The sequence below is a fragment of the Micropterus salmoides genome, unplaced genomic scaffold (genome assembly GCF_014851395.1).
Source record: "Micropterus salmoides isolate LMB-PRFRI ecotype aquatic unplaced genomic scaffold, ASM1485139v1 Ms_hic_scaffold_19, whole genome shotgun sequence".
In the NCBI taxonomy this organism is placed as follows: Eukaryota; Metazoa; Chordata; class Actinopteri; order Centrarchiformes; family Centrarchidae; genus Micropterus; species Micropterus salmoides.
Window position 1 is genome coordinate 12,108,413 of NW_024041039.1, and position 27,540 is coordinate 12,135,952.

At 40.3% G+C, this 27,540-nt stretch overlaps 3 protein-coding genes and 1 long non-coding RNA gene across 4 annotated transcripts; 1 reads left to right on the top strand and 3 right to left on the bottom strand.

Moving 5' to 3' along the window:
• Positions 1–10: 10 nt before the first annotated feature.
• LOC119909950 (protein ALP1-like) lies at positions 11–5,662 on the bottom strand. The gene is made up of 4 exons (XM_038728238.1): positions 5,355–5,662; positions 3,865–4,413; positions 3,603–3,763; positions 11–773 (listed from the first exon to the last, which is right to left on the bottom strand). The coding sequence occupies exons 1-4, from the start codon at positions 5,550–5,552 to the stop codon at positions 341–343; spliced, it is 1,341 nt and encodes a 446-aa protein (XP_038584166.1). The 5' UTR covers positions 5,553–5,662; the 3' UTR covers positions 11–340.
• Positions 5,663–6,908: 1,246 nt separating this feature from the next.
• tpgs1 (tubulin polyglutamylase complex subunit 1) lies at positions 6,909–10,404 on the bottom strand. Its single transcript, XM_038728239.1, has 2 exons — positions 9,853–10,404; positions 6,909–8,723 (listed from the first exon to the last, which is right to left on the bottom strand). Exons 1-2 carry the CDS (start codon positions 10,188–10,190, stop codon positions 8,072–8,074), a joined length of 990 nt encoding a protein of 329 aa, XP_038584167.1. The 5' UTR covers positions 10,191–10,404; the 3' UTR covers positions 6,909–8,071.
• A 1,920-nt stretch (positions 10,405–12,324) lies between these two features.
• Positions 12,325–22,820, bottom strand: LOC119909949 (inositol-3-phosphate synthase 1-A-like). Its single transcript, XM_038728237.1, has 11 exons — positions 22,630–22,820; positions 19,670–19,794; positions 19,410–19,571; positions 18,422–18,551; positions 17,936–18,129; positions 17,700–17,849; positions 16,916–17,131; positions 16,216–16,380; positions 16,001–16,114; positions 13,981–14,198; positions 12,325–13,884 (listed from the first exon to the last, which is right to left on the bottom strand). The coding sequence occupies exons 2-11, from the start codon at positions 19,781–19,783 to the stop codon at positions 13,689–13,691; spliced, it is 1,659 nt and encodes a 552-aa protein (XP_038584165.1). The 5' UTR covers positions 19,784–19,794; positions 22,630–22,820; the 3' UTR covers positions 12,325–13,688.
• LOC119909952 lies at positions 12,836–16,641 on the top strand. Its single transcript, XR_005445571.1, has 2 exons — positions 12,836–12,951; positions 16,239–16,641. It is a non-coding gene; the product is annotated as an uncharacterized LOC119909952 (long non-coding RNA).
• Positions 22,821–27,540: the final 4,720 nt, after the last annotated feature.

The window sequence follows — 27,540 nt, forward strand, 5'->3', positions numbered from 1 at the left end:
ACCATCCCGGTGACAGTAAGATACTTATGATAATACACACACTCACTCCAAATTACTGAGTTTAGATATCGATCCTTTTATATGAGTATCGATCGTAGAGCAGGAAATGTTGGTATCAGAAATATCGATACTTTAGTATTGATCTGCACATCACTAATTGCCACATTTAACATGCCTGTTTACAGTTAGCATAAATAGGCATGACAACAACTACTGCACCAACATCACCATCCATACTGTACAACCTAGTGAGGCCAAAAACATACTAAATATGTAGTAGTATATGTACAAATGTTTCCAAGCTCTCAAAAACATTAGTCTTTATGTGTAGGAAGCTTTTTCAATTACTCTGCTGTTCAAAATAGTCACAGAAGAGGTGTCGGACCTCCTCAGCATGACTTTGGTCGATGCTGGTTGAGAGGAGCTGCTTGTGGCTGGGCTGAGGGCTTTCTGCCTCGGCCACCTCCATCTGCCACTCTGCCTTGAAGGCGTCACTGTGGGCCTCGCACATGTTGTGCAGAATGCAGCAAGCTAGAATCATAGTGGGCACCACATCCAGTCCACAGTCGTTCCTCTTGCTCAGACACTGCCAGCGTCCCCTCAACCTCAGCAGCGCCTCCTCAGGCACCCGCAGTGCTCTGGTGAGCCGCCGATTAAAGATCCGCTGTGGCTCTGTCAGAGCTGTGTGGCTTACCCTCCTACCCTTTTCCACAGGATAGGCCTTCATTAGCCAGCTCTGCAGAGGGTAGCAGGCCTCCCCCAGCAGCACATACCTGGATACAGCAGATGGTTTAGTCAGTTATAGCACACACTGGAAGATGACATCAGAAAATGACCCAGCAGAAATTCTGCCTTTAGCTCAAAGGCCGAGTACAGATAAAAAGCCAATGAAATGCCGTTAGCACCTAACTAGAAGTACATAAATGAAGGATAGTAGTATTTACAGTGGAGAGAACATGCACAGATTGATTATGTATGTATGTATGTATGTATGTATGTATATGTACAGTATGTATACACCGATCAGCCAAAAAATTATGACCACCGACAGGTGACGTGAATAACCCTGATTATCTCGGTACCATGGCACCTGTCAGTGGGTGGGACATATTAGGCAGCAAGTGAACATTTTGTCCTCAAAGTTGATGTGTTAGAAGCAGAAAAAATGGGCAAGTGTAAGGATTTGAATGACTTTGACAAGGGCCAAATTGTGATGGCTAGATGTTCTGTTGGGCAACCTTGGGTCCTGCCATTCATGTGGATGTTTCTCTGACCCACCTACCTAAGCTGCAGACCATGTACACCCTTTCATGGAAACAGTATTCCCTGATGGCAGTGGACACTTTCAGCAGGGTAATTTCATTCCAGGACATTCCAAATTGTTGTGCTTGCTATGCCCAATGTTTGTCCAATGGCTCTGGTCAATTTTCCTTCTTTACTCAGCTTGACAATGGCTTGCTTTTCTCCCACAGACAGCTCTCTGGTCTTCATGTTGGTTTATCCTCTTTAACAGGAAATGCAGTCTTTATAGGTATGAACCAAGGATGAAAACTTAGACTAGTCATGCAGAGCTATTTAATATTTGGACAATCAGCCTAAAAGGCAACACCTGGGCAACAAGAAACATCTGTCAGTCACATGTTCCAATAGTTTTGCTCACTTGAAAAATGGGTGGGTTCAAACAAAGGGTGGTATGTCCTGAGTTGTTTAACACATCTAGATGTGAATACTAGGATATAAAAGCTGAAATTCTGAACTCTTGTCTCATACTCATATTTTGATCTTAAACCCAGATGTCTTCAGTGAACAACAAAAACAAAGGAATTTGCCTTACCATTCCAATACTTTTGGAGGGGACTGTAAGATCAGTGTAGGCCCCATCTCCCAGGACTTAAAGAATCTGCTGCTAACGTCTTGGTGCCAGAAACCACAGCACACCTTCCAAGGTCTAGTGGAGCCCATGCCTCAACGGGTCAGGGCTGATTTGGCGGCAAAATGGGGATCTACACAATATTAGGCAAGTGGTAATAATGTTGTGGTTGATCGGTGTATATGTATAAGGTAAGGTATACTTTTATTGTCACGTACACATACATGTAGCGAAATTCATTCTCTGCATTTAACCCATCCCTCAAGGGAGCAGTGGGCAGCCACTATGCAGCGTCCAGGGACCAACTCCAGATCTGATCATTGGTCAGTGGCACTGACTAGAGAACTTTTTTGAGGTTTTTGATGGAAACAAATATGTTATACATAGAGGTGGAGTAGGCAGAGTTGGAAGTGAAGTGTGTGTGTGTGTGTGTGTATAATATATATATATATATATATAAATAAAGGGTTGTATGTGCAGTATAAACAGAATATGTACAGTTGATTGTGTATAGATGTGGAGTTCTCAGATCATGGCCAAAATATGGGTGTAATAAGGTTCAAAAATGTCTGGGTACCAAGCCACCAGGCTATGGGTAAGAGCCATAATAAGAAACAGCAATATGCAGATATAATATGTGGTGGTTAAAATGTACTGTACGTTTTTAGGATATTCCTTTACTTCTATTTATTATGTCTTCGCCATAAGTGTGAGCAAGACAGTTTTTGGACAAGATGAGACAACAGATAAGAATTGATCTCACTAACCTGTACTAACTTTTTTTCATAGTAAACCTGTGAAATAGAGCGTACTCATTGGTCTTTCAAAGACTTTACAATCCCTTGGGATGAATTTTGGAAATCAGTAAAAGGGTGCAACTGCACTAATGATACAACATGCAACTTTTTCATTTTAAAACTTAAAATGGACATAATATATAACAGCAGTCTGCTGATGGCGTTTATATGTCAATCCTTCCATTGGCCTTTCAGTGATGTTTGGAGTGTTATGGGCTGCTTCTTCAACAATTGTGGTTTCATGGATGGTGTATCTAAGCCCAACTGCCGCGGCTTCCTTCTGCTTGTTTTGCAAAAGCCACTTTGGATGCCTTATACCTATAGACCTTTGCTACATGTTATCATTCAAGTTATTTTGGCTTAATGAATGGTTTGGCTTGTCAAGCGTGCTTGATGTTGAATGGTTTGTGTGGGCAACCCAAATAAATCAAGGTTGCTCCAAAACAAATTCAACAAAGAAAATAGGCCTTTACAATAATGAAAACCAAATCCAATCAAAGAAGCAAAAGTCATATAAAATGACAAGCAAACTTAAATTATCTAGAGGCCTGTTCAGCGGTTGAGAACTGTCTCAGGTAGGTGTCTCCTGCCTCCAACTTCTCACACCTGTCTCTAGTAATTGGCTGGGGCAGCGTGTGAATTGCAGTCCTTTCATTTTCTATTGTCGACAGAGGCCACCACTAGGTGGTAATATTCTTTAACTATTTACAAAAAGCAAAAACTAAAAACTGGCTCTAATACTAATGCTAAATGCTGTTTCAAGGTGTACAGATGACAAGGTGACAAGGGCTGAATAAAAAACCTAATAAACAAAAGGTGAGGATGGAACAGACTAACAATTTGCATTTAGTATACTTAAATGCCTGAAAAATGTGACATACTTATTAATGAATTTGATCCTGGCGCCGCTGTCATGCTGCTTGCTTTAACTTTACCTGAGAGGTTTTCCCATGAAGACAGGCGACAGAGCAGGCGACAGTCCACCCTCTGCAGCGGTAGCCCACAGCGATGAGTTCTGTAAGATGTCAGCTGGGTCCGTGCCACCTGGGAAACTGGCGCATACATCCCAGAACAGCCCCCGGCCACTAACAGCCACCTGAAACACAGAAGAGACAGAAAGAGGCAAGAGGTCAACATCTGACATAGCACAACTAGTGAGCCTGAATTTGCAGCAGCATACATGGGTGCCCTCTATACCTGAGACATCACTGAGAGCCAGCCAGACGCGTTGGCATAGTCAGACGCGTTGTTTGATGGGGTGATGATAGCTGTGTGGAGTGTTGTTATGGCAGCAACGCAGTGAGGGAAGTCCCAATGAGACAGGAAGAGCTGGGCTGAATCCTCCAGCTCCTGCTCATTGGGGGGCCGCAGGTAGATGGAGCTGAGGAGTGCCACGATGGCATGACACATGTCTCTAACACACCTGCACACGGTGGACTTCCCCACACCAAACAGGGAGCTGATGGTGCGGTATTCAATGTTCGACGCCAGACGCCACAGAGCCACTGCTACACGTTTCTCCACCGGCAGCGCCAGGCGGAAGCTGGTGTCCTGCCGAGCCAGACGGGGCCTCAACTTGTCACACAGGTAAAAGAATGTCTCCCTGCTCATGCGGAACTTATCCAGCCAATCAGACGGCTGGAATTCTGTCATCACCACCCGTTCCCACCAATCAGTGCTTGGAGTGGTGGTCCAGGGACGTGTGCGGATGCGGACGTTGGAGCGGATCCCTCCTGCTATCATCATCTGGGGAGAAGAAGATCAATAATAAAATAAACATTTCCTCTAAATTAATTCACAGATTCTATCCTGCGAGTCACCCAAGTACAAAAGCTGGTAAAACCATTCATTCTAAGACTCAACCCATTTAATTGCAAACAGAATTTTCTCTTATATCTCTTAAATGGGAAAATGTTTGGTTTGCAGCAAGAAATATAATAGATCTCTACCTTATCAATTGCATTATATATTAAACTAAGTTGTATATCCATAAATTTAAATACCTTAACAATAAACTTTTTCCCCTGCTCTGGTTGGTGAAATTAAAAGCTATATCTTTGTTATTGCTTACAGTGCAAACATAAAATGTCAAAATCCATTTATTTGTATGTGTTTTATTTATTTTGTACCTTTTTGGTAAAATCTATGTAGTCCACTGCTTTATCTTTCTTGTTTGTATAACTGCAACTTGTCTGGTATTTTAAAAATTAATCTGCAACAATTTTGATAATCGATCATTTTAGTCAAAATATTTTTATATATTTTGGATTGTTAGATTTTTTTAACACAGTGCCTGGATATTTTACCCCAGGAATAGGATCATTTAAAATAAGTGGTGTACTTTTTTATTACGGTAAGTACTGTACCTGTATATTTCTACTCCACTAAAGTTCAAGCGGAAATATAGTACTTTACTTTCACTAGCTATTACTTTAGTTATCAAATAAATATTATTTAGTACATAGTAAAAAAAAAATAAATAGCCTTCACTAGCTGCAACATTAAAGTCAGAAATTAATACATCATAATTATTTCAATTAATTAACAGTTAAACAAATGTATATTTAAGTACAATTATAAATGCAGGACTTTTACTTTTTGTACCAAGGTATTTCTACACTACACTGGTATGTGTGTGTGTGTGTGTGTGTGTGTGTGTGTGTGTGTGAGAGAGAGAGACTGCAGACCATCAGCATCCTTCGCTGTCTTTGGAAGAAGTACTGCCGGTGTCTGATGCGTCTTTGGATCTCATTGCGCCTCTGAATGTTCGCGTTGTTTATGTCCCTCCTGCGCTTCAGCAGCATGTATGTCATGAGGAACATGAAAGACCGCAGCTGCTCCTCTTCTTCCATTTTGAAAAGTTCAACCGGAAGCACGCAAGACATTAATTTATGGAGATGAAAGTAACGTTTAGCATGATAGCAAGCAGCTCAGGTGTTGTTGCAGCTATTGTCTTTTCAGCGTATGCTGTAAGCTACTGTACTTCCGCTTTCTTCCTGTGTGTCTGACTCTGTCTGAGTGGTGCTGCCATCTAGTGGCCGGAAACTAAGCAGCGCTTGAGAGAACATTTAAATGTGTTCGAAATTTCTAATATGTCACATAAATAGGCCCGCTCCTGCCTTCTGGTGAAAGGTATACTCCGATCTAGCACCACCAGACTGGCAAACACCTTTATACATCACGCTGTCAGGAAACTGAATTATCTCTCCTTCATCTCCTCATAAATTGGACAGTTATTGCAAGAAATCTGAAATCTCCTTTTCAGGCACTGTCACTTTGCACTTTTCTACTAAACCTGCTCATTACTCATCCTGTAGATGAGTCATTACTTTGAACATTGTACAGTCTCCCACATCCATTAAGCTATTTGCACTACTGCATGCACCACATGAGTTGTGTGTTTCATATGTGTGTTCCTCCCTCAACTTCAAGGATACCTTTGTTTTAGTACTTAATTAGTTATTTTACATTTGTTATATTCTCTGTTGTTTGTGTGTTATTGTTTTACACCGGAGGACCGAGAAACAGCATTTTAACCCTGTGTATGATCTGTACATATGGCAGAATTGACAACAAAATTCATTTTGACTTTTTACTTTGACTTACTCTGAGACACAAGTAAATGGAGGTTGGCCTTCATTGATTTATATTGCTGTTTTAACATTTAGTGTAATTGACTTAAATACAAAATGTGCTTCACATCGAAATACAGCCATTTAAATGTTTTCCAGTTTTAGCCTAGATGTCTTGTCCACTTTCGGCCTGCAAATCAGGAACAATTTATCTTGTATGAATATAATATTTTCATGTTTTAATTCTCTTACATGATATGCATTATGTTCATCAGTGCCTTGCTCTTTTTAGGCTCTCTGAAGTCTTGCTTCATTTCATTCCTTCAAGAGGTGTAGTTCTGCTCAGTCTCTTGTAACTTGACCAAACCCACAACCTTCTCTTCCTTTCAGGACTGTTGCTGGGAAAGGATGTTAGCCTCTTTTGTCTCCTTGGTTTTGGTCTGAAGGATGTCGCTCATGTGTCATTAATCCAGGGTAATGAGAAGAGAATTCTATTTTATTCATTGTTATCGCTCTCATCTTTGCTTTCTCTCACCTTCAACTGTCTGTAAACTTCTTTCTTTTGCATCAGTTTCTCAGTGTTTGGAAATGTGTGACATGGGCACTTTCTCTGCCTTTCTGCACTTTCTCTGAAGGCAGACTTCAGCTAAGGAAACAGGTTCAAATAAATAAGTTAACACAGCTATTCTATTTATTCCCCATAATATTTTCTGCTACGATGGGACAAAATATGCGATTGGCTCCTGTCAAACTGGGTAACAGTTTCTAATAATTGGTTAACAAAACACTTGTATTACATGATTGCATAAGTATAATGCAATACAACAGCATTACAAATTACAGCTGCCAAAATGATCAACATCCCTCTCAACAAAACATGAAAATGACATGTCAAAAAAAGGAGGATTTACAGGGTTGTTGTATTGGAGTGCATTAGATTTAGATCAATACAGACTGCTTTTTTCTAATCCGAGCATTTCATGTCAAAGGCTAAATAATGGAAACAGTCAAGATAAATATAGATCTCATTGAACACATTTAGTCTAAGGAACTTATTGTCCTTCACACAGCAATGTAGCTGCTTGCTCAGTCACAGCAGATGTTGATTTCTCATCTCTTCCACAAGTTCAATAATAGACATGAAATGTGTTTTACAATTTGTGTTTATCTTCCCAAAGTGTCAATGTCAGTCTTGAGAGGTGGAGATATGTTTAAAAAAGTAACAGCAAGAACTAATATAAAAAATAGATGTTAATCTTATCTGTTAAAGGGGTAAACCTATGGAATAATTGTGACAAGGAATTAAAATTGTGTACTTCACTCTGTAATTTTAAGAAAATGTTTAAAAACAAGGTGATAAATAATTATATAACTCAATACAATTAATTTGTGTAGGCTTTATGTCAAATATTGAAATAATATCTGAGATGTGTACCACTGTAATCATGTATGAACATCTTGGAATCTTTTTTCCCCTTTTTTAATGTAACTGTACGTTTATTTTGAATGGATTAAATCCAGAGAGAAAAGTGATGCTCATTAGATAATTATGTAAAAAGGGTAGGCATAATAAGCATAGGCTTCAGTTGTTATGCATGTAGGCCTATATATTATGTGTGAGAACCAAAATAAATTTTGTTGATTGATTGAGAGGAAGTAATAGCTGTGAGGGTTCTACTTTATTATTTCTTGTTATATAGGCCTAGGTGTAGTTTAGTAGCTATTTAAGCGGCAGTAGAGGTTACAGAAGGTACACACAAGGTGATTATTTACTCTAGGATATAATGTAAGTTGCTGTACATTCATAAATTATGAGAAAATGGACACGAAACCTAGGACACAACTCTCACTCGAGTGATAAAGAGCTCCGCCGCTGCATTCTCAAACTCTTTTGCATCCATATTACCACCCGGGCCCTGTGTCTGTGCTCCTGCTATGGCCTGTGCTAGCTTGTATGGAGAGATCTTGGCACTGGCCTCAAGGTAGCGTATAGCCTTCGCGTTAGCCTCCAGACAGGAATTAGCTTTATAATTTGCATTAACACAGCAGTTTCCATCACGGCCTTGGGAAGTCTCCAGGGCTTCCTTTAAGGTCCCCAGCACGGCCAGACACAGTGCCCGCGAGGCAGGCCTTTCGTCCGGGCAGCACACTTCAGCGTAAAGCCTTTGAGCCTGTCGGATGTAGTCTGAGAAAACTGCACATGTGAGCACGCCGTGACGGAAGACATCATAAGGGACAGCCTCGTGGTCTTGGCAGTGGAGGCGTCGGAGGAGCGGAGCGGAGGTGGAGGCAGGGACTCCACCCTCACTGCACAGGCACTGCAGTGTCTGCGTATAGAGACCTCCCCTCACCCCTCCTCCACCTCCGGTCGGGCCGTCATTGCAGGAGCCATGAGGGCCTTCAGGGACCTCATCTGGACGTCTGTGGGGCCCGGTGAGGTTCAAAAGGTCATAGGCCACGCGGACGTTGTTGCTGAAGGCAGATCTGGGTTTTAAATGGGGGATCGGATAAAAATATATATATATTATAAAAAATATGTCAATACACAGCTTTAATATCAATATCAGTGAATGATGACAAAGGATCGTTGTTTTTAATAGAGGTATAATGTATATATTATCGTTCTATTTTTTAGTCATTTGTTATCAAATAGCAAGGTCTGAGGAATATGCAGAGTAGGGATGTGTTTCTGGAGACAGATGTTGAGATGTTCCTTTTGTAATTTGGGTGAACTGACCCTTTAATTTGCACAAGCACTTTGGCATACCAGATTGTCATCTTTTATCAAAGGTTATAGAAGGTGGCACTAATGGCTAATTAATAGCAAATGTATTGTTTACACATGTTTAATAGATCTGGAGCTGGAGCAAATCCCAGCCGACATCGGGCGCAAGCCATTTTAATACATTGTTAAAATATTTCATTTGGTCCAGATGATCTGCAATTCCTACAAACAGAGGTCAAACAGTCAACCTGGCAACCCAAAAGTTTTCTTATCTATGGATTATAACTGTTCTATTAAACATTAATAAATGATTTACTAACTATTAACAAAGCAATTAGTTACAGCTTATAAACATGTTATAAAAGGCGCTTTAATAGAAATTGGTACTGAGTTGTTCTGCTGAATGAGTGAGGCGACATGTTGCAGTGTGTTATCATCACGATTTTCTATTACATAATACAGTATATTACGCATCATAGAATTTACTCCATTATAACACCATTGTCATTGTGGATAGGCCTGCATATTGTGATAGTATGCTATTATGAGTAACTCCAAAACACCCAGGCCTAGTCATTATCACAAATTAATTACACATGTTGTTATATCTTTATAGTTTTCACAGTGACAGTAAGGGACGGCTACAACAGAGGAGCAAAAGTGAAAGTGATCTTAAAGCACACTGTATTAATGTCAGACTAGAGTCTACTAGAGTTATTATAGAGTTATTATTATTATTACCAGACATCCAGCCAGGGCTGCTAAGCAAAATTATGACTAGATGAATTATTTAATGTCTACCACAGTGAGAGCCTAATATATGATGGTTTGATCACTGATTCTATAAAAAAATAAATCGCTTCATTAGTAAGAAGTCAAGAGCTTTGCCTCTGGGAGTGGTGTGCCAGCCGCAGGTGCCACAGTGCCCGGTTTAGATGCTGCTGCTCCTGCGCGCCTGCGCTGAGCGGGCCGTTGATCAATTGATCCCCGTCTCCACATCCAGCTGTGCCAGTTTCTGTCACGGAGGCGAGGTTGCAGAAGTGGTCGGCCAGGAACCCGATGGGATCGTCCGATCTAGCCTCGACCATCTTCAGGATGGCCCCGCGGAGCAGTTCTCCCACCCCAGCCTGCGACAGGAACTCCCTGTCGCTGTCCGATTTGGTGGCTTTGCCCTCGAGCATCCCTGGAGGAGTAGCCCCGGACCGGCGCTTCTCCTTGTCCGCCATTGCTTATGACGTGATGAAGCCGTGATCGGAGCAGCAACGGCAGCGGAAGTGATTTAAGAGCGAGTCGGGATACAGGAAACGGACTAGTTTAATGCTTAAGGTTTATATAGGTGATCAATAAATAACCATGAATATCCGAGGATTTACAACGAAAAGGCCCAAAGCAAAAGACCCGCATAAAAACCCTCATCACCTCGACCTCATCTTACGGTATGGTTGCCATGGACGCTCTGTGCGTCAGATAGCATGAGCAAGGGCGTGCGTAGCATGGATGTATGATGGTGTCTGGGTCCCCAGAGCAAAAGTTAACACTACTACCTGGCCTTGCTATGTTGAATCAACCCTCTCCCTTGAGCCCCACATCCGTCATGTCATTAAAACCTCCTTCTTTCACCTTTGCAACATTGCCAAAATCAGACCCTCACTCACACCCTCTGCTGCTGAAAGACTCATTCACGCCTTCATCTCCTCACGGCTGGACTACTGCAACTCACTACTCCTTGGTATCAGCTCAACCTACATAAAAAGACTCCAGCTGGTCCAGAACTCTTCCCATTTCTCACCAGATCACATACAAAATCCTGGTTCTTACCTACAAAGCCATACACCACCTGGCCCCTTATACCTCACTATCCTTCTCTCCCCCTACCAACCCTCATGGTCCCTCAGATCCACCTCAGCCGGTCTCCTCTACGTCCAGGCTCCGCAGTTTTGGGGACAGAGCCTTTTCCAGGGCAGCTCCCAGGCTCTGGAACTCCCTTCCCCATGAAATCCTCAACATTTTCCAGTCCCGCCTTAAGACCCATCTCTTCACCTCTGCCTATCCCTAGCCATTTATTCATTTATTTATTTATTTTATTTTTTGGTCATGTTTCTTTTTCTGCTCTGTAAAGCGACTCTGAGTTTGTGAAAAGCGCTATAAAAATTCAATTTATTATTATTCATTAAAAAACAACCACAAAACTGAAATAAAAGTTGTTTTGGTGGTGCATAGTTCTGTTTTCTATTTAAAGATAAAATAACCCAACTGGATATTTTGTATGCTTTCTTTACCTTATAATACCAGCCGTGGTTCCATGTATAGTTGGGCATAATTTGAAATGTGATCCTGGTGCAGATAGCCTACAATACCTGAAATTCAATACCAAACCATGATTTTTTTTCAATAAGGTATATAGGCTATTAAAAGCTATATTTCTTAAATTTAAGTATTGTCTGAACACAAGCATAAGTTTGCCTTAATACGATCCTCACCTTTCCAGTTCTTAAACCTTTAAATTGTTTGAACACGTATATTTTATTCTCATCTACTAAAGCTCTAACAAAAAAAAAAAAACTAAAAATGACAGCTGAAACCCTTATTTTAAGGTAAATGCACTTTTCAACAAAACATCAAATTGTGATCATTGTTAAGGAGTGTGGTTCAATAGCTCCTCAGCCTTCAAAGCAGTACTGACATGGGTTTGATTCCCACTTCGGCAAATAGGGTTAATTGAGCACAGCTTTGAACTTCACCAGAGACGTTACTTTACACAGCTGTGTGATGTTTGAACCTAATGAAGCCAACAAAATGATCAATGAACAAATGCAATCATTGTTTACATTGAAATAAGCTTGCTGTGTCTTCATTTTATCGTGCTAGACATCACAGAAAATATATGCACAAGCAAAACAGTGACCAGGCATTTGTGGTCATCGTGCAACAAGTGCATTTCATGTCACACATCTGATCAAAGAAGGAAGTTAAAAGCACTATTGAGCACTAAGCACTGAATCTCCCAGTGGTTAAGGTCTAGCCCTTCAGATCCAAAGGTTGAGTGATCAAATCCTAGTCACAGCATGTCAACCAAACAGTAAACCTCAACAAATGTGTTTGCTGAGCAAGTCCACGGCATATGATAGATTTTACCTGTAGGTGGCGCTACAGGATTTGAAGAATTGCTGAAGGAGCAGTAGTTTGCAGTGGTAGCAGACAAAGCTAACAGCTGGCAGCTCTCACAAGGATTTTCTTAATGCCCATTCTAGTTCAACATTGGTGTTCAATGGTGGAGTTCAATCCATATATAAACAAACATTCATTGTACATTAATAACCCATGTTTGTCTTTAAACAAAATAGTCGTACTACATCCATATTTTCTGTATTATATATATATATTTAGTTTCATTTTATTTTCACAGCGGCAAGATCAGTATCACATTTGCTGGTAAAACATTTAAAATATTCCACCCATTTAAGAACTTTACTGTACAATTGTATTTTACATTACACATGAAAAACCACATGAATACAGATATAAATACCATGAAAAACTAAAACAATGTATTTATTTTTTAAATATTCAACACAGTTAATTCTGCATAAAAGCTCTGTAAAATACATTGAAACAAAATAGCCTGCAGTGACCATTATGCTGTGTGGAGACTCAGATGACTCTGGTATAGAGGATTCATACTAAGTCCCTCCCCTTCCGCGGGGCCTTATTTCAGGAAAAAAAAACAAATGGTTTGAACTGTGTACATTGCACTAATTCTTATTACGAATATTTGCACAGTCTGTGTCAAATATCCTGTATATTCTTTTGCATATTTTTTGTATACTTGTACATTTTGGATCTCTTTACTTTTTCTATAATTATGTTTGTGTACTGTTCAGCACCTTTATACCAGGGCAAATTTCACCGTATGAAAATGTACCCGACAATAAACCCGACTCTGATGTTTGGTAGTCAATGGCGATAGCCTGCAACATCACACATCAGGTGAGATACATTTGTGCATGGAACATAGCTAAGTTACCTAGCTAGTAGCTAAACAGTTCGTATTACAGTGTTAACTTGTTGGTGTGACGTATATTGTGCGAGATGAGATATAGTTCAGTGAGTTACTTTACTGCTTTATGACAATCTGCGACTTTCTTGACTTACAAAAGTAGCTTTTAAATTGACTAACGTGATTCATGGCACCATTCAAATGGGATACCGTACATATTTTTACCGAAATAAGGCCCCATGGGGTGGAAGCAGAAGTGAGCGACTTAAGCTGATGATACACGGGGCAACTTTTTCAGAAATGTTGCTGGGCAATCTTGCTGGTGGAAAATCTGATTAAGTTTTGAACGGATAGTGATGGGGGAAGGGGATTACAGATGTAATCTTTACCCATTACCATTGACGGCAACATTGCCCAGCACCATTGCTCTAAAAGTTGCTCCGTGTATCAGCTTTAGGCCCTCTATAGGCTTATGTAGACTTTCTAAGCTATCAGCAGACAGAACTGCGTGTTCATACAAATGTTGCAGCACCATGCCTTTCTTTATTAGGCCTAGATGTGGTGATAATCTTACATAAAGGTCACATTGACTCTGCAAAGTTGTGAAACCAGTGTTACTTGATTTTGTTGTTTGTTGTTGCTTGATCGATGATTTTCAAACAAGGTATCAACTTTACAATACTATTATCTATCATTTCTGACTTGGGCTGTAGTGTTGTATTTGCGGTCATATTTCATGTGCTGCATCATCGGCATAAGCACAGATGCCATTTGTTAGCGGCACATGGTTTCTGTTGGTAAGGGCAACTTTTTTCAAAACAGCCACGTCGCCATTGGTATAGGGCGTATGTGGGGGCAGGAAGCTTTTCTGCAGCTTGTACTCCAGCAGCATGTGGTTCTGAGGAGGAAGGCCAAGGCATGCTCTGAAAAAGAGAAGGAGGTCAACTTGTGTCACTCAAAGCAACACAAGAATTGTACAATTTTCACTCTAGGTAAAGAAACCAAAGTCTTGTCCATACCTCATGATGTTTTCTATGCAGGCCCTCTGGCGAAAGAAAGCATTTATGACTGGGGTCCCTGATGGGACCAGGGGGGCCTTGCAAAGGAAGGAGAGCAGTGCTAAGACACTGTGGAAGGACTGGAAGTCCTCCTCCTCCTGGGGCCGGACAGTCACACGCTGGCAAAGCTCTGTCAGGATCACCAGGTCCAGGATGATTGGGCTGGCGAGTAAGGAGTCCTGTTGCAAAGACAGATGATGATGCAAGTATAATAGGGTAATACTGGGAGGAGGGAATGGTTTAAGACATTTGTCAATACATAGAACTCAGAATACTGCAGGTCCTTGCACATGCAGGAATTATATTTAACTATAGCAATGTCTTTTTTAAATATTACAAAATACAGTTATTTATTCCTACTTAAAAGCCACTATGGGCCGGATTTACTAACATCCCGAATAAGGAGCACTAAATTGCATGTGCAATTGTTGTACCTGGCGATCAACTAAGAATTATTGCGTAGATGAAAACAGGTGGAAATATTTAAATGAGGGTTTTGCATGTTTTAATGGTTTCTGCCATGGAGAGGAAAGCAGCCACCGTGTAAAAACCTTTGTTTCATTGAGTGCGTCCCGAATATGTGCAAATCGTATGTATCTGCCCATTCTGCCTAAGATAGCACTAAGTACTTGGGACAGCACATCTGAAAAGCTGCTTTGGTAAACTCCATCAGAAACAGCTACAGTATGCTGGAATGACCCAGGTGCGAGGAAATGCCTGCAGATTGTGCTTCATCCAGGCAGAGGGAACGATCACACCGTGCCCGGTCGCTCTGCGACACCCTGTACACCCTAACGCCCCATTCCCTCTCAGATACCTACGATGGATTGTGTCGCTATTACACCGGCGCACTGCAGCTGGGGGCTCTCTGCAGTGCCATGCAACTTTCTAAATTCTTCCATCTCTTCCAAAAGAAGTCAGGTCGAAACGAAATTTGCTGGATTGGCATGACATAAAAATAAAATAAAGGAAAAAACCCAGTTCAATTAATATAGTTCATCAAATAAATAAAATTGTATTTCTATATCTTGGATATACAATAATATTATCTAATATTGTTAACTTCTTTCATTACGACTCCTTCTCGCAACATACGAACAGCAGCCATCTCTGTGCAACACTTGGCAGTTTGCACCTTCCTTTCAAATGTATTAAATACATCCTATTACTTTGCACAATAAAAATTCCCCAAATTACATATTCATTAAGGCAAAAGTACTAAATAAACAACAGGTGCAATCTTTTCACTTTTGAAAGATGTCATTCTGCATGCATACCGCATAGATCAGCTTACATGTTAATTTGCTAGTGATATCAAGTGTGCAGACGTTTTTACTCATGCAAACCTTTAGAAAATCTCGTATCACATTTTTGGTAACTGCAGAATCTTTCAAAATGATTGATAGTTTGTTTATAGAAAAATGGGACAATCCCAGTGAAATCTCATGGCAAATCTATTGTTTTCAGACCAGTCGCGTCAGTGCAGCTGTCTGCTATTTTGTCTTCTATTTTTTATTTTTAAATACTACCACTGGGGGACACCACTGTTGGCACATAGTAGCTTTAAGTCCATTTCACTTACAAAATACTTAAATTTATATATTTTCTAGACAAGTAATATATTAAAATAAAATGTATAAATATATATTTTGTAATGACATAATCGAAATTGATGTAGTTTGTCATGCAGATTAAGTGTGTAAACAAAACAGAATAGATTAATTATTTTGTGTGTAGGTATGGTGTCGGGCAAGAGCAGCCTTGACCTGATGATGTCTCTTTAAATTAGCTCCAAGACTTGTCAAGAAGGATTAAGAGTAAGCTCTGGCCCTCCCGAGTCTCCTCCTCCCCAACTGCAGTCAGATAAAGCAGAATATCTCTGAATGTTGTGTTTAGCCAGCAATTAGCATTTGGACATCGAAAATTGCTCCAACATGCCAGATTTGCCTTTGTCAGTTGCAAGTTTTACAGAAACACGAACCTCACAGGTGTTGTGCAGTGCGATAGTGTTCGTCCCTCCCATCATTATTTCCGAAGTGTATTCATCCATGGCACGCTTGCTGTCTCCCACATAGGGGACATACTTAATCACCACCTGAAATAACACACAAACAAAGTTAACACATCTGATCAGTTGTTTTCTGTGAACAAACATTCACATGAAGGTCATCGTCTCTCTGTGTCCAGGTTACTCACACAGTGGTCTGGTTTTTCTCCAGGCTTGTACAACACACGGTTTGACTCAACCATGTCATCCACCACGTTGCTCTTGGAGATCTCTTTGGAGCGGAACTGCTCCGGAGCAGACAGGTTCTTGCCATCGTTGTTGCCGAGGTGATTGTAGCTGACAATGGAGGCCGGCTGTCGAGGAGGAGAGGAACTCAATGTTTAGAATTAAAGGCACTGGAAGTTTGTAGTTTTCATCTTATTTTTTATATCGTGTGGTAGGATGATTACAATGTTACTCTTCCTGAGTTTTCCTTAAATAATCCATGTGTCTACGTATAGAGGTTGTTGTATGCTGTACAGATTGTAAAGTCTTTTGAGCCTGTATAAATAAAAGTGACTTGACTTAAGTTGTTAAATATATTCCCACTTGAAGAGTTCAAGTGTAACACAGTAGTTTGTGGGACCAGTTTCATTTCTTACCCTGAAAATGATAAAAGCACCATGTTTGAGGTCTGAGGTCAGATCTTCTCTGACATGCTGATGAGTTAATTCTCACATTAATTCTGGTCTTAGACAGGAAGCATCATTCTCAAATCATTAACCCTACATTCTAGTGTTCTTAGCTTTTCTTGTATATAACCATATTAGCAGTGACTCAGAGTAATAAGTATCAGATCTTATATCTTTACCAATTACCTTCCTTCAAGCAGTGCATCCTTTCTCTCACCTTGATACCTGAGCTGACCAGAAAGTCCACCAGCACAGACTTGATCTTGGTCTGACCGGATTTGAAGTCGTCTCCTCCAATGAACACCCCTTTCTGCACAGCCAGCTCTATGGCTCCTGGTACAAACGTGTTCTGTGGGGAGCCGTTGATGAAGGCACAGTCCTCCAGTATGCTGGCCACTGCAAACAGAGTGGATGGAGAAACCTCGTGTCCAGCCTAATGGATTTGGGGTGGGGGTGGGGGGGAGGGTGGGGGGGGCTGTTACTGAGTGTATCATCATATTACTGAAGAAAGCTCAACTCTCAAGGTTACATTTCCCCTGAGACTCTTCTCACATTGCCTCTGTAGCATAACTCTATTGTCGACTTCTTGCTTAAAATTGAGCTATTCGCTGAAGATCATAAGTCTGTGAAATTGACTATTATCATTGATGACAATCAATCACCCATGGACAAATCATAATTTCCCCCGATCTGATATAAAAGTAATAGCTGACTGTTTCAAACTCATTACAGCATTTCATCTACAAATCTACAATAAAGTTAATATTTTCTTCCTCTAAGCTTTATTAAATCACTAAACAGGTTTGGTCCTCAGCATTAGAAGGAAATTAAAGTTGATCGGATGATTCATGACAACTGGCCACCAACAGAATTTCGAGGACTTAAAGCCTTTCATACTTCATCTCTATTGAAACCAACTTATGGATTTGTGCTTTTAGATCTTGCACTTCATGTTTAAGAATCTGAATTCTGAATGATCTCTTCATGGCTCCTGCTCTCACCTGGATTGTAGTTAGCAGGTTCTTTGCGCTGTCATTGACCCCCGGTATGATATCACAGAAGCGCTCAGTGTTGGCGGTCCACAGAACAATGACTTTGTCCACACCGCTCGACTGACGGAAATCCCTTATGTCAGCTCTGATCTGCTCCACCTGGAAGACCATTTACTCTTTAAGCATTTCTTTTAAAAATGACATCCGAAACAATACAATCTAAGGTGGAATAGACCGAGCATTACCTGCCCTGCCATGGTCCCGGTGAGGACGTTGTCTGCCCGATTCTCTTGGTTTGCAGCAATGAATTCTGGGATATAGATGGACGGTCTGGGTTTCATGCGGCTCATATATGGCCGCAGCTGCTCTTGTAATGACCAGTCAAGTACCTGAGCTCTCTCCATCGCACTGCCAAGATCCATTGAGGAGATATCCCAGCCTTAAAAGACAAACACACTTCAAGGTAAAAAGAAAAAAAGTGCTGGATTCTTTAGATAGCTCACATTTTCCAGAACTAAAAGGAGCAAACGCTGACCTCTGCAAATTGCATTAGTGGACATAATAGGAGCACATATGTGGCCACCTCCACCTTGTGAAGGGGCTCTCTGGCCCCTGAAGCTGTCAGGGGGTCAGATTTTCCTGCGGTTACCTGACTTGACCGCACACACATACACATTTGTACGTGTACACATCTGTGTCAGGTCTGAGCTTGAGCAGACTATTGTCCATACCGTCAAAGACAATATCATTAGGGTGCACCATGGGTAGAAGGTCACGAAAGGGCACGCTGACTTCGCCCTCGGGCCCTGATCCAACACAAACAGTAGAACTCTGCAGGAGGGAGCCGAAGTAGTTTGCTTTCTGTGAGAATGTAGGAGAGAGAGATGATAAAGTGAGAAAAACACTGATTTCAGTCCCTCTAAGGAGGAATACATTTTTACCAGCTTTTAAAAGGTTTATTACAAGTGTGTTAAATCCTATGAACCAGAGACAAATGGCCAAAATGGGAATCACAAGGACAAGCTCGGAGGCAAAAATGTATGCCCATATAAGGGGAAATTCCCAAGACTACATCAGTTAAACCCTTAACGCTCTACTGAACATGTCAACATAACCAGCTTATAAGTCTCTACCAATCCACTGTGTGAATCCACTGAGAGACACCAGTGTGTCCCTGAGCTTAGCTTGACACTTAACCCCTAGTTGCTCCAGAGGCGTGCGACCTCTGACACAAATAGCAATTGTAAGTCGCTTTGGATAAAACAGTCAGCTAAATGAATAAATGTACCACAGGATAGGGTGTGCATACAATAGGCTGTATTAATAAAATCTGACAAGAAGGTTCTCTATAAGCTTGCTCATGGAAGCTTCAGGTTTTCACATCCTATAAAGTTATAAAGCTGACCAGTAGATTTCAGCGTTTTACTTCATCCAGGCAGCCAGTAGCTTGCATTCATTTCAGTACAGTACGAAAACTGCAGGAAGTTGCTTGAGATAGTTAATCCACACCACGAACATCAAAGTTACATAATCAAAGTTAGATTTGTTATCGTCAGAGTGAAGGGATTTATATATGAATTAACAAATCTGTCTCAAATACGACAAATTTCAGTCTTTGCTAAATGCTCTTCTGCGTTTTACTGAAGTGAATGTAAACCAGCAGCTTGATTCACTGTCCACAGAGTATGTGTACAGGCATGTTTGACTCACTCCACTCACCTTCACTCCATTCTTGGTTCTCCAGGTGAGACCCAGCTTGTTGGCTAGTACGGCTGCTGTGACTGTCGTCCCATTGTTGCCTCCCCAGCCCACCAGCATCACACCCAGGCGGGGCACACGCCGCTCTGTGCGAAACGTCATCTCAGTGGTCCGGGGGGTCAACTGTTTCACATATGGAGCAAAATTAGAGAGGAGACTAAACAGATGACACATACAGATGCATGTATGGACTAAAAAAAATGTAAGAGGGGTCCACTTACCGTTATGTTGTTGCCCTCTCTGTGCGCTGACGTGGTCTGGTAGTGATACTGCGCCACAATGTGTGCATCTGTGTACCTCACATTAGGGCTGTTGATCTGAATGTTCACAGACATGGCTGCAGAATCTGCAAATACATTGGTATGAAAAAAGAAAAAGAATTTACCCAAATTATTTCTCTGTAGGTGGAAATGTATGGCATTTAATTAGTCTTAAAATATAATGCTACACAGGTTGACAGCAGTGGCATATATGATCCATGTTGTTTACAATTACTAAGAAAAAAACGTAGACCCAATGCATAACTTAGTTAATGTCAGTGCTAGCAACTGCCTGTCTTCAATTCTGTCAGTGATCAAACCAAACAGCCAATCAAAGATGATGGTCAGTATTCAAAGTGACCAATCAAAGGAGCGGATCTGTCTATGCCATCCTCACCAAAGTCTCAAAAGTCAACTTGACGATCCTGAGCACTTGCGAGCGTGTAGGGAGGACAGAATTTGTGCACATGGAGCAGAAATACTCCCTCATGAGGATGGTTTTCTATGGGGTGTGACATAGAACTGGATTACTTAGCTAACTGATGTATTTATGTAAGCCAGCACCTGATGAAAAAAATCTTTCAATTGCAATTGTGTTGAAGGCAAGGGTGTAGAATTTGGTATGGACGGTAGGGGCGTAAACATGGATGACGCACTTCCTCTCGTACAAAAGGCTATGTTAACTTTCACTTATTTTACCATAGCAGTCCACAAAAATCTGCTTCTGGACAAATCTGAGATGAGAAATAAGCAATCCAGTTGCCGAATCTTGTATCTGCAAGGCCTAATTTAAAAGTTTGTTCCAACTTTCGGCACTACTGCACTGCTAGCTAACATTAGCTTGCGGTTTACTGCATACAACCCATGTTGCTCATTAGCCGCCAGCGTCTAGTTTACAACAAATGTTGTTCTAATAAACATACGTGTGACCAGCAACTTACTATATAAATAAGATGCCATTGTCATTTTCCTGATCTGTATTATTAATAATAATAATAATAATAATATCTATTATTATATACTGTTAGATATAATGCCAGTTAGTATGTCCGTAGTGTGGCCATTTAGTTATGCGATAGCTCATCAATTGTGTATGTATTTCTAGATCATATTAAGATTTTAAAGCTGGGGTATGCAAATTATTATTAAATTATTTCAGAATCATTTTTGCTCTGACACAAAAATGAAAAAACATCCTGTATCAGTGGTGCAGAACTGTAAAAAGCACAGTGCACCCTGCCCATGAAAATGTGTTTTGGGGGAGTGGCTTTTGATGGAGGTTTTATTTTACATTAGGCTACATCCACCAAAAGCAGCTATGCCCACTTAGGGCTGGGCAATAAAATAACAACATCGCAACATCATTTTCAACAACAATATAATAAATGTTCAATATATCGTCAATAAATATTTGCTTTGATTCATTTGAATCACAAACAAATTAGCACCTTTTCTATTAAAATATTTATTTAGTTGAAAAAAAAAAAAAAGAGGGCTGAAATAGATTAACTAATCATATTTGTTGAAAAAGATAGTAGTTTTAAATGTTCTAACTCAGACTTGTGAAGTGAGCCACTGTTTGGCATCAAGTGTTTGTCACATTCTGACCATAAAGAAAAGTTTAACTACATATTAACCATCTGGTTTCTTCAATTTTCACTCAGGAGCAAAAATCAGCCTTTAAACTTGAAAGAAATAATCATTTGACATTTATCGTGATAATTATCGATATCGAATGATATGAAATGTTTTTATCGGGATAACATTTTTGGCTCACCAATGACTCCTTTGGTTTAGCTTCTGTATACAGCTGTACTGTTTAAGCGTTTTGGACTTGGAGTGTTGCTGTACCTGGCTTGGGTCTCGGGGCATTTGGAGAACGTGATCCTGTGTGTAATGTGTAATTTGTGATGTGTCAGCGGGATTCACAGAATCCTCACGCTGACTACTAACTTTCATGTGAATAAAAGTGATTCACCTTCACAACAGCTGAGTGAAACAAAAGCTTCCTACTGTTTAGGACCAAATTATTTAGAAATATTATGGGGAAACTCTCAGTTATGGAAAACACAGCTCTTTACAAAACTGCATAGTTTTTGCCCTGAAATACAGGATATCAACAAACTGGGGACAGCTGTAGATGGCTTGCCATTTCAGAGCTTCGGCCTATTTATATGTAAGTTTTAAGCTAGCATTGCATAAAAATGTAGTGTGACCTCTGATATTACTATGCCTCTTATCTTCACTCAAACGAAGCCTGTTGATGAAAACCTCACTCCAAGAGATGTAACATTATGTTTTATTGGTTTAAAAAAAAAAAAAACTATATTGACGTAGAGGTCAGCTTGCTATAAGCAAAGCAACCATGGTAGTAAGCTATAACGTTGCTGCGTTATTAGGTGATAACTTGCAACATGAAGTCGCTACAGAGTACTACACGTCGCAAACAAGGAGTGTTTCACATCATAGCAAGTGCGCCACGATCCACGCGATTGGCTGCTTGTTGCAAGCGTTGTCATCTTTCACGCCCCATAGCCTACCATAATATAACTGTATAAAAAAACCTATTACCTACACCTCGTTGTTTTGCATTCGCGGATAATGTTGTGGAGGGTATCGCATCGCATTGCACAAGCCTGATTTTTTAAGTGCGTGGGTTTGGGATTAAATTGAACGCCATAGAAAATGCACTTTGGGTAAACGCTGCGTTTCGTCAACACGTCATTTCTAATTTAAGCAGCAGGAAGGGGCAAGTTATGGCTAGTCTTACATTCCTCCCAATTGACCAAACTGTACAATTCTTGTTAGCAATTCCTCTCAGACCACGTTGAGCTATTTCTGTCAATTAAAAACGGAGAAACAGATATGCAAATAAATGAATAACACGCATGAACCAAAATTAAACCCGGAAATTCTCTTACCTTGTGCACTTAAAAGAGGTAACTGTGTAGATATCTGTAAGTGACTTCTCTTAGATGAAGCGCTTCTCGCAGGCAGCTCTTCGGCTGTGTGAATGGAAGTTTCCAGTCCTTTTCGTCTAAAAGGCGCTTTTATTTATCCTCCCTAGTTCGACGTAATCGGCGCACATGTGCCAATCAGACTGCTCTGTCTCTCTTATGCAACCCTGAGGTTTCAGCACCGCGTGGCGACTGCAGCGAATGAATGGGTATGTGGCTTGTACACAGTCGGATTATGGGCGGGACGATCCTGCCGAAATACTCCATCGAATATTCTAGTATATGAGTTTCATATGCACGTGTTTGGCTGTCTTGCCTTTCCAGAAAGATACAATGTCTGTAAGGGGTTTCTCAATACCCAGAACAATAAAATAAGGATTTCTGTGACACCAGGGACACCATGTTATCCTGGGCCCTGGGTCAGTCTGCTGGAATAAGTGGTGTTGTTGGGATCTTGAAACGTTGGTGGCTTTTACACCTCCATTTAACTCTCCCTGCCCCCCTTCTCTACATCATTGAGCTACATTTTAAACTTAAGTTACTAAAGTTACACTTTAAACACTTCATTTCCTGTATTCTTGTTAAATGTCCAACTAATAACCAATTTCTGCCATTTCCACATAAAGGGGAACTCAAATTCAGGTGGCAGGTGACAATTCAAAATATAAAAATGTAATGAATTATAATGGGATGTGATGTGGGAGATTTTAACACGAATGAAAGGTGTTGGACCAGAAGCACGAAGAGTCCGAGATTGACGATGGTGACCTGATGCAGCCAGAACAGTTTGGAGCTCAACGCTCTGAAGAGTGTAGTGGAGATGGTCATGAACTTCAGAACTAGCCCAGCCCCACCCTCCCTCATCTTCCTGTGTGACTCCCAATAAAAGCTTTTCTGATTCTGAGTTATTTTCTGATTTTTAAGAAATCCTCAATGCTGAATTATATATTATACATCTAATCAAATATGTATTCATCTATGTATTCACCACCGCCCATCTAGCATTAGACCAAGACCGGTCTCGAGTACTACTAACTAACTATGACCTGGATGACTGAGAATCAGTCTATGAATACATGCAATCATAGACGTCTTGAGTACAACAACACTACAAGGCACCCGCCCCAAAGTCAGAGCAGGTGGATGATGCATTAAAGCTGCAGTAGGTAACTAACTTTTTGTCATATTTCCTAAAACTGTCACTATATCCTGACAGTAGTACATGAAAAAGATACAATCTAAAAAGTTTTCAAAGGGCAACTGGCTCCTGCTTGTGGTTTTGGAGGGCGGTGTTTAGTGAGTGATATGTGCAGCAGAGAGTGATGCCGAAGGTTTTGCATTGTCAATTTTTACCGAATGCTGCTTTAAAGTCGGGAATGATTGCATGTAGGGCTGCAGCTATCGATTATTTGAGTATTCTACATTTTATTACATAGATTCATCAGGTAAGAAATGGTTTTGCCTAATGACCCCGGTAGGCTACCGGGATTCAGCTGTGTACTCACTGTACAGCAAGTTTACACACAACTTAGAATTGTGTCTTACCCTTGCTAGCCTTCATCTCAACTAGCAATCATTATTCCACATGTGATCTGCAATAGATTGCTGTAACCACCAATGATAACGTGATTGTTTCATGTCCGCTCCGTGTACACTGTTATTGTTTTCTTTTAGCTTGAAATGATCACATAGGCTACTTTGGACACTTTCTGTCTTTTTCTCTGGCCTGTCTTTCTTCCTCCCTGACAATTTGTGCCATCACATCACGTGGTCTGCATAAGTAATCGTAACAGTAATCGTCCATGGAAAACAGTGAGCTGTATATAGTATATGGAATAAACGAAGCATCAAAGCAAAGAATTTTCATCAATGCTTTTGAGTCGTTTCAGCCCGAATAGCATGTAATATGATTGAATTTTGGTGGTGGGGCTATTTTTGATTAAATACAGGCCCAAATAGGAAGAGCATTTGCCACATGTGATACAAATTTTAACTGTAGGTAATAATATTGGATTTTTTTAAACAGCCTCTTTAGGATGTGTGACTGTTTATAACATTTATCACCGAAGAACAAACTTATGCAAATCTTACTACCTTGAAGCCTCGATGGATGTTGACCTAGGATGTAGGGTTACTGTTATGTGCCAAACAGGTTGGACCGTCCACTCAAGAGAAAATAAGGTACAAAAAGTTAGAATTTTTTGGTTAGTTTTAAATCTCCCCCTGTAGGAAGACCTGGTATGTGACAGGTGATGTGAGTGATGCCTTATACAACAAAAGAGCAATGTCACTTTTGAGCATGGGCTGTCAACAGTTCTGTCACTGTTATTTCATATTCCTACTTATGGACGCTATGCAATGTAGCAGCAGAATTTATTTTTGGAGATGATAAAAAAAGTACAAATATCAAAAAGCAAAACTATGTAGTGATATTATGTAAATAAAAAATAGTGATATGGTTGATATAATATGTCAGTGGGTGCATCTCTGAAGCTAGATTGTTGCAGTTATTGTTTTATAGTCCCGGAGGTTGCCGCTTGGGAAATCCTCATCTCCAGTTGAAATTACGTACACCTTCATGTGTCCTCTGTATGCAGGTGTCTACGTGAGGAATGATAAATGAGGAATGATACTGTATAAGAGAGAAGCCCTGTACACCTAACAGGAAGAGCATTTGCCACATGTGATACAAATTTGCTTTCAGCTGTAGGTAATCTTGATTGGATTTGTTTCTCCCAAAAGCCCCTTTAGGATGTGTGATTATTAATAACATTTACCCCAGAAAAACAAACAAACTGCAAATCTTACTACCCTGAAAGGTTGAAGGATGTTGACTTAGTCAGGGACTCAGGACTCTGCTAGTGGAATCGGGTTGCTGGATTACTGTTATGTAGCCTACCAAACAGGTTGGACCGTCCACTCAAGAGAAACTGTGGTACAACAAGTTTTACTTTTTAGGTTAGTTTTAAATGTCCCCATGTTGGAAGACCTGGTATGTGACAGGTGATGTGAGTGATGCTGTGTACAACACAAAGGCAGTCACGTTTGAAAATAATGGATAGTGAACTATGAACTATATGAACTAAGTGGCTGATACTAACTCATGTGCATGTTTAGCTCATTTGGTAGAGTGCAAGCCTCCCGTTTGGAGAGTTGTGTGATTGATCCCATCATCTAGCAGACTTTCCTTTTTCTCTCCCTTGTTTAACAAATTGATTATAAGGATACTTTTGCACATGCTCACAATAAAGCATGTCCTGCAGTGTGTGCGCGTCCCGGCGTTTGATCCGCATCGATAAACCTATGGACGCTTGTTTTCATTTCCCTGAGAAAATTCAAGAGAATCCAATCATGCGTTTACTGACGGCTTTCTCAGAGTTGTGTCAAGCAAGCCAGAGACTCTTTTGAATGTCCTTCAGAACTGTTCAAATAAAAGCTATCAATAAACTCAACATGAAGCATTGCTGCAAAAAATGTTCTTGCACTTTATTTTGTGGGCACAATCACTTAAGAGGATGTGATTATGTCAGTAACTGTTGCTGTAATGACTGAGTTCTGTTTCAGCACCAGCCACTATCAGTTTATCTATTTTAAATTTTTCTGCAATTAAAGCACTTTGGCTGTGGGCCAGATATTATTGCTGGTGGGCCAGTTCTGGCCTGCGGGCAGTCTATTGCCGACCACTGACATATGATATACGTCCATGAGTGTAGCTCTGTAGCTGAATTGTTTCAGTTGTTGGTCACGGGCAACTGAATTTATCAGGCTATATTTTTTTCTCCATGTGCAATATACAGTATGCCTAATATATACTGCCATTTGTTCCTTTTCAAGACCTGAGTTACAAACCCAACACTTTTATTTTCCATTATTTGACTACGTTATTAGTGGTTACAGCAATCTATTGCAAATCACATGTGGAATCTTCGTTAATACTATAATATTATCGTATACTTGTCACTGTTCATAGGTCCATACATTTCCTATTTGTCCTTTGTTATGTAGTGTGAAGACTCCATGTATACACAGTGTTTGGAAGGAAAGCAGTTGAACCAGAAGCACGTGACACTAACCAGACAACTGAACTGACAGTGTGGAAGATGACTACTACATTCCTTCAGGGTGAAAACATTAGTTACTTGACCTCTTGACATGTCATGAGGCAATGTAGGCAAACAAACAATATCCCTCACCTATCAATTTTTTGGAAAAGGAGAAAAGGTGGAGATGGCATAGATATGCCTCCTAGTGAAAATATATGATATATTTTGCTAAAAACACTACCATAGACTTCCTTTTGCTTAGTATGACATCAGTATTTCTGTTAACATAGGCAAAAGAAGGTACATTTTTTCCGGTTTGATCAGTTCAACAGGTTCAACTAAAGCTAAGGTTACAACTAAAAGTTTTGTTTTCTATTAATGAGGGTTTACTCCAACTGACTGACTGCCCAAAACCCCAAACCTATAAAAGGTTTAGAAGATCGTTTAATGACGTTACAGCACTTACATGAAGTTGGGAGAGATGTTTAGTCCCAAAACACTGGACCCCAATACAATAGTATCATTGCAGAACTGGTCGTGTGAGGGCTAAGAGTACTTGCAATGACAATGTAATAATATATTCACAAAATTTTCAAAGTTGATTAATCTTAGATTTATTTTCTTGATAACTGATTAATCTTTTGGTGTATGAAATGTTGTATTCACATTGGGTTGTGGACTGAAGATGTTCAAGATAGCCTACTATGACATAAGATGAAAAAAGCAGATCCTTATATTTGAGAAGCTGGAAAATGAGAATATTTAGTAAATGATTGATCAATTATGAACACGTTTGCTCATTAACAAAGCTAAACCACTAATAGACTAATAA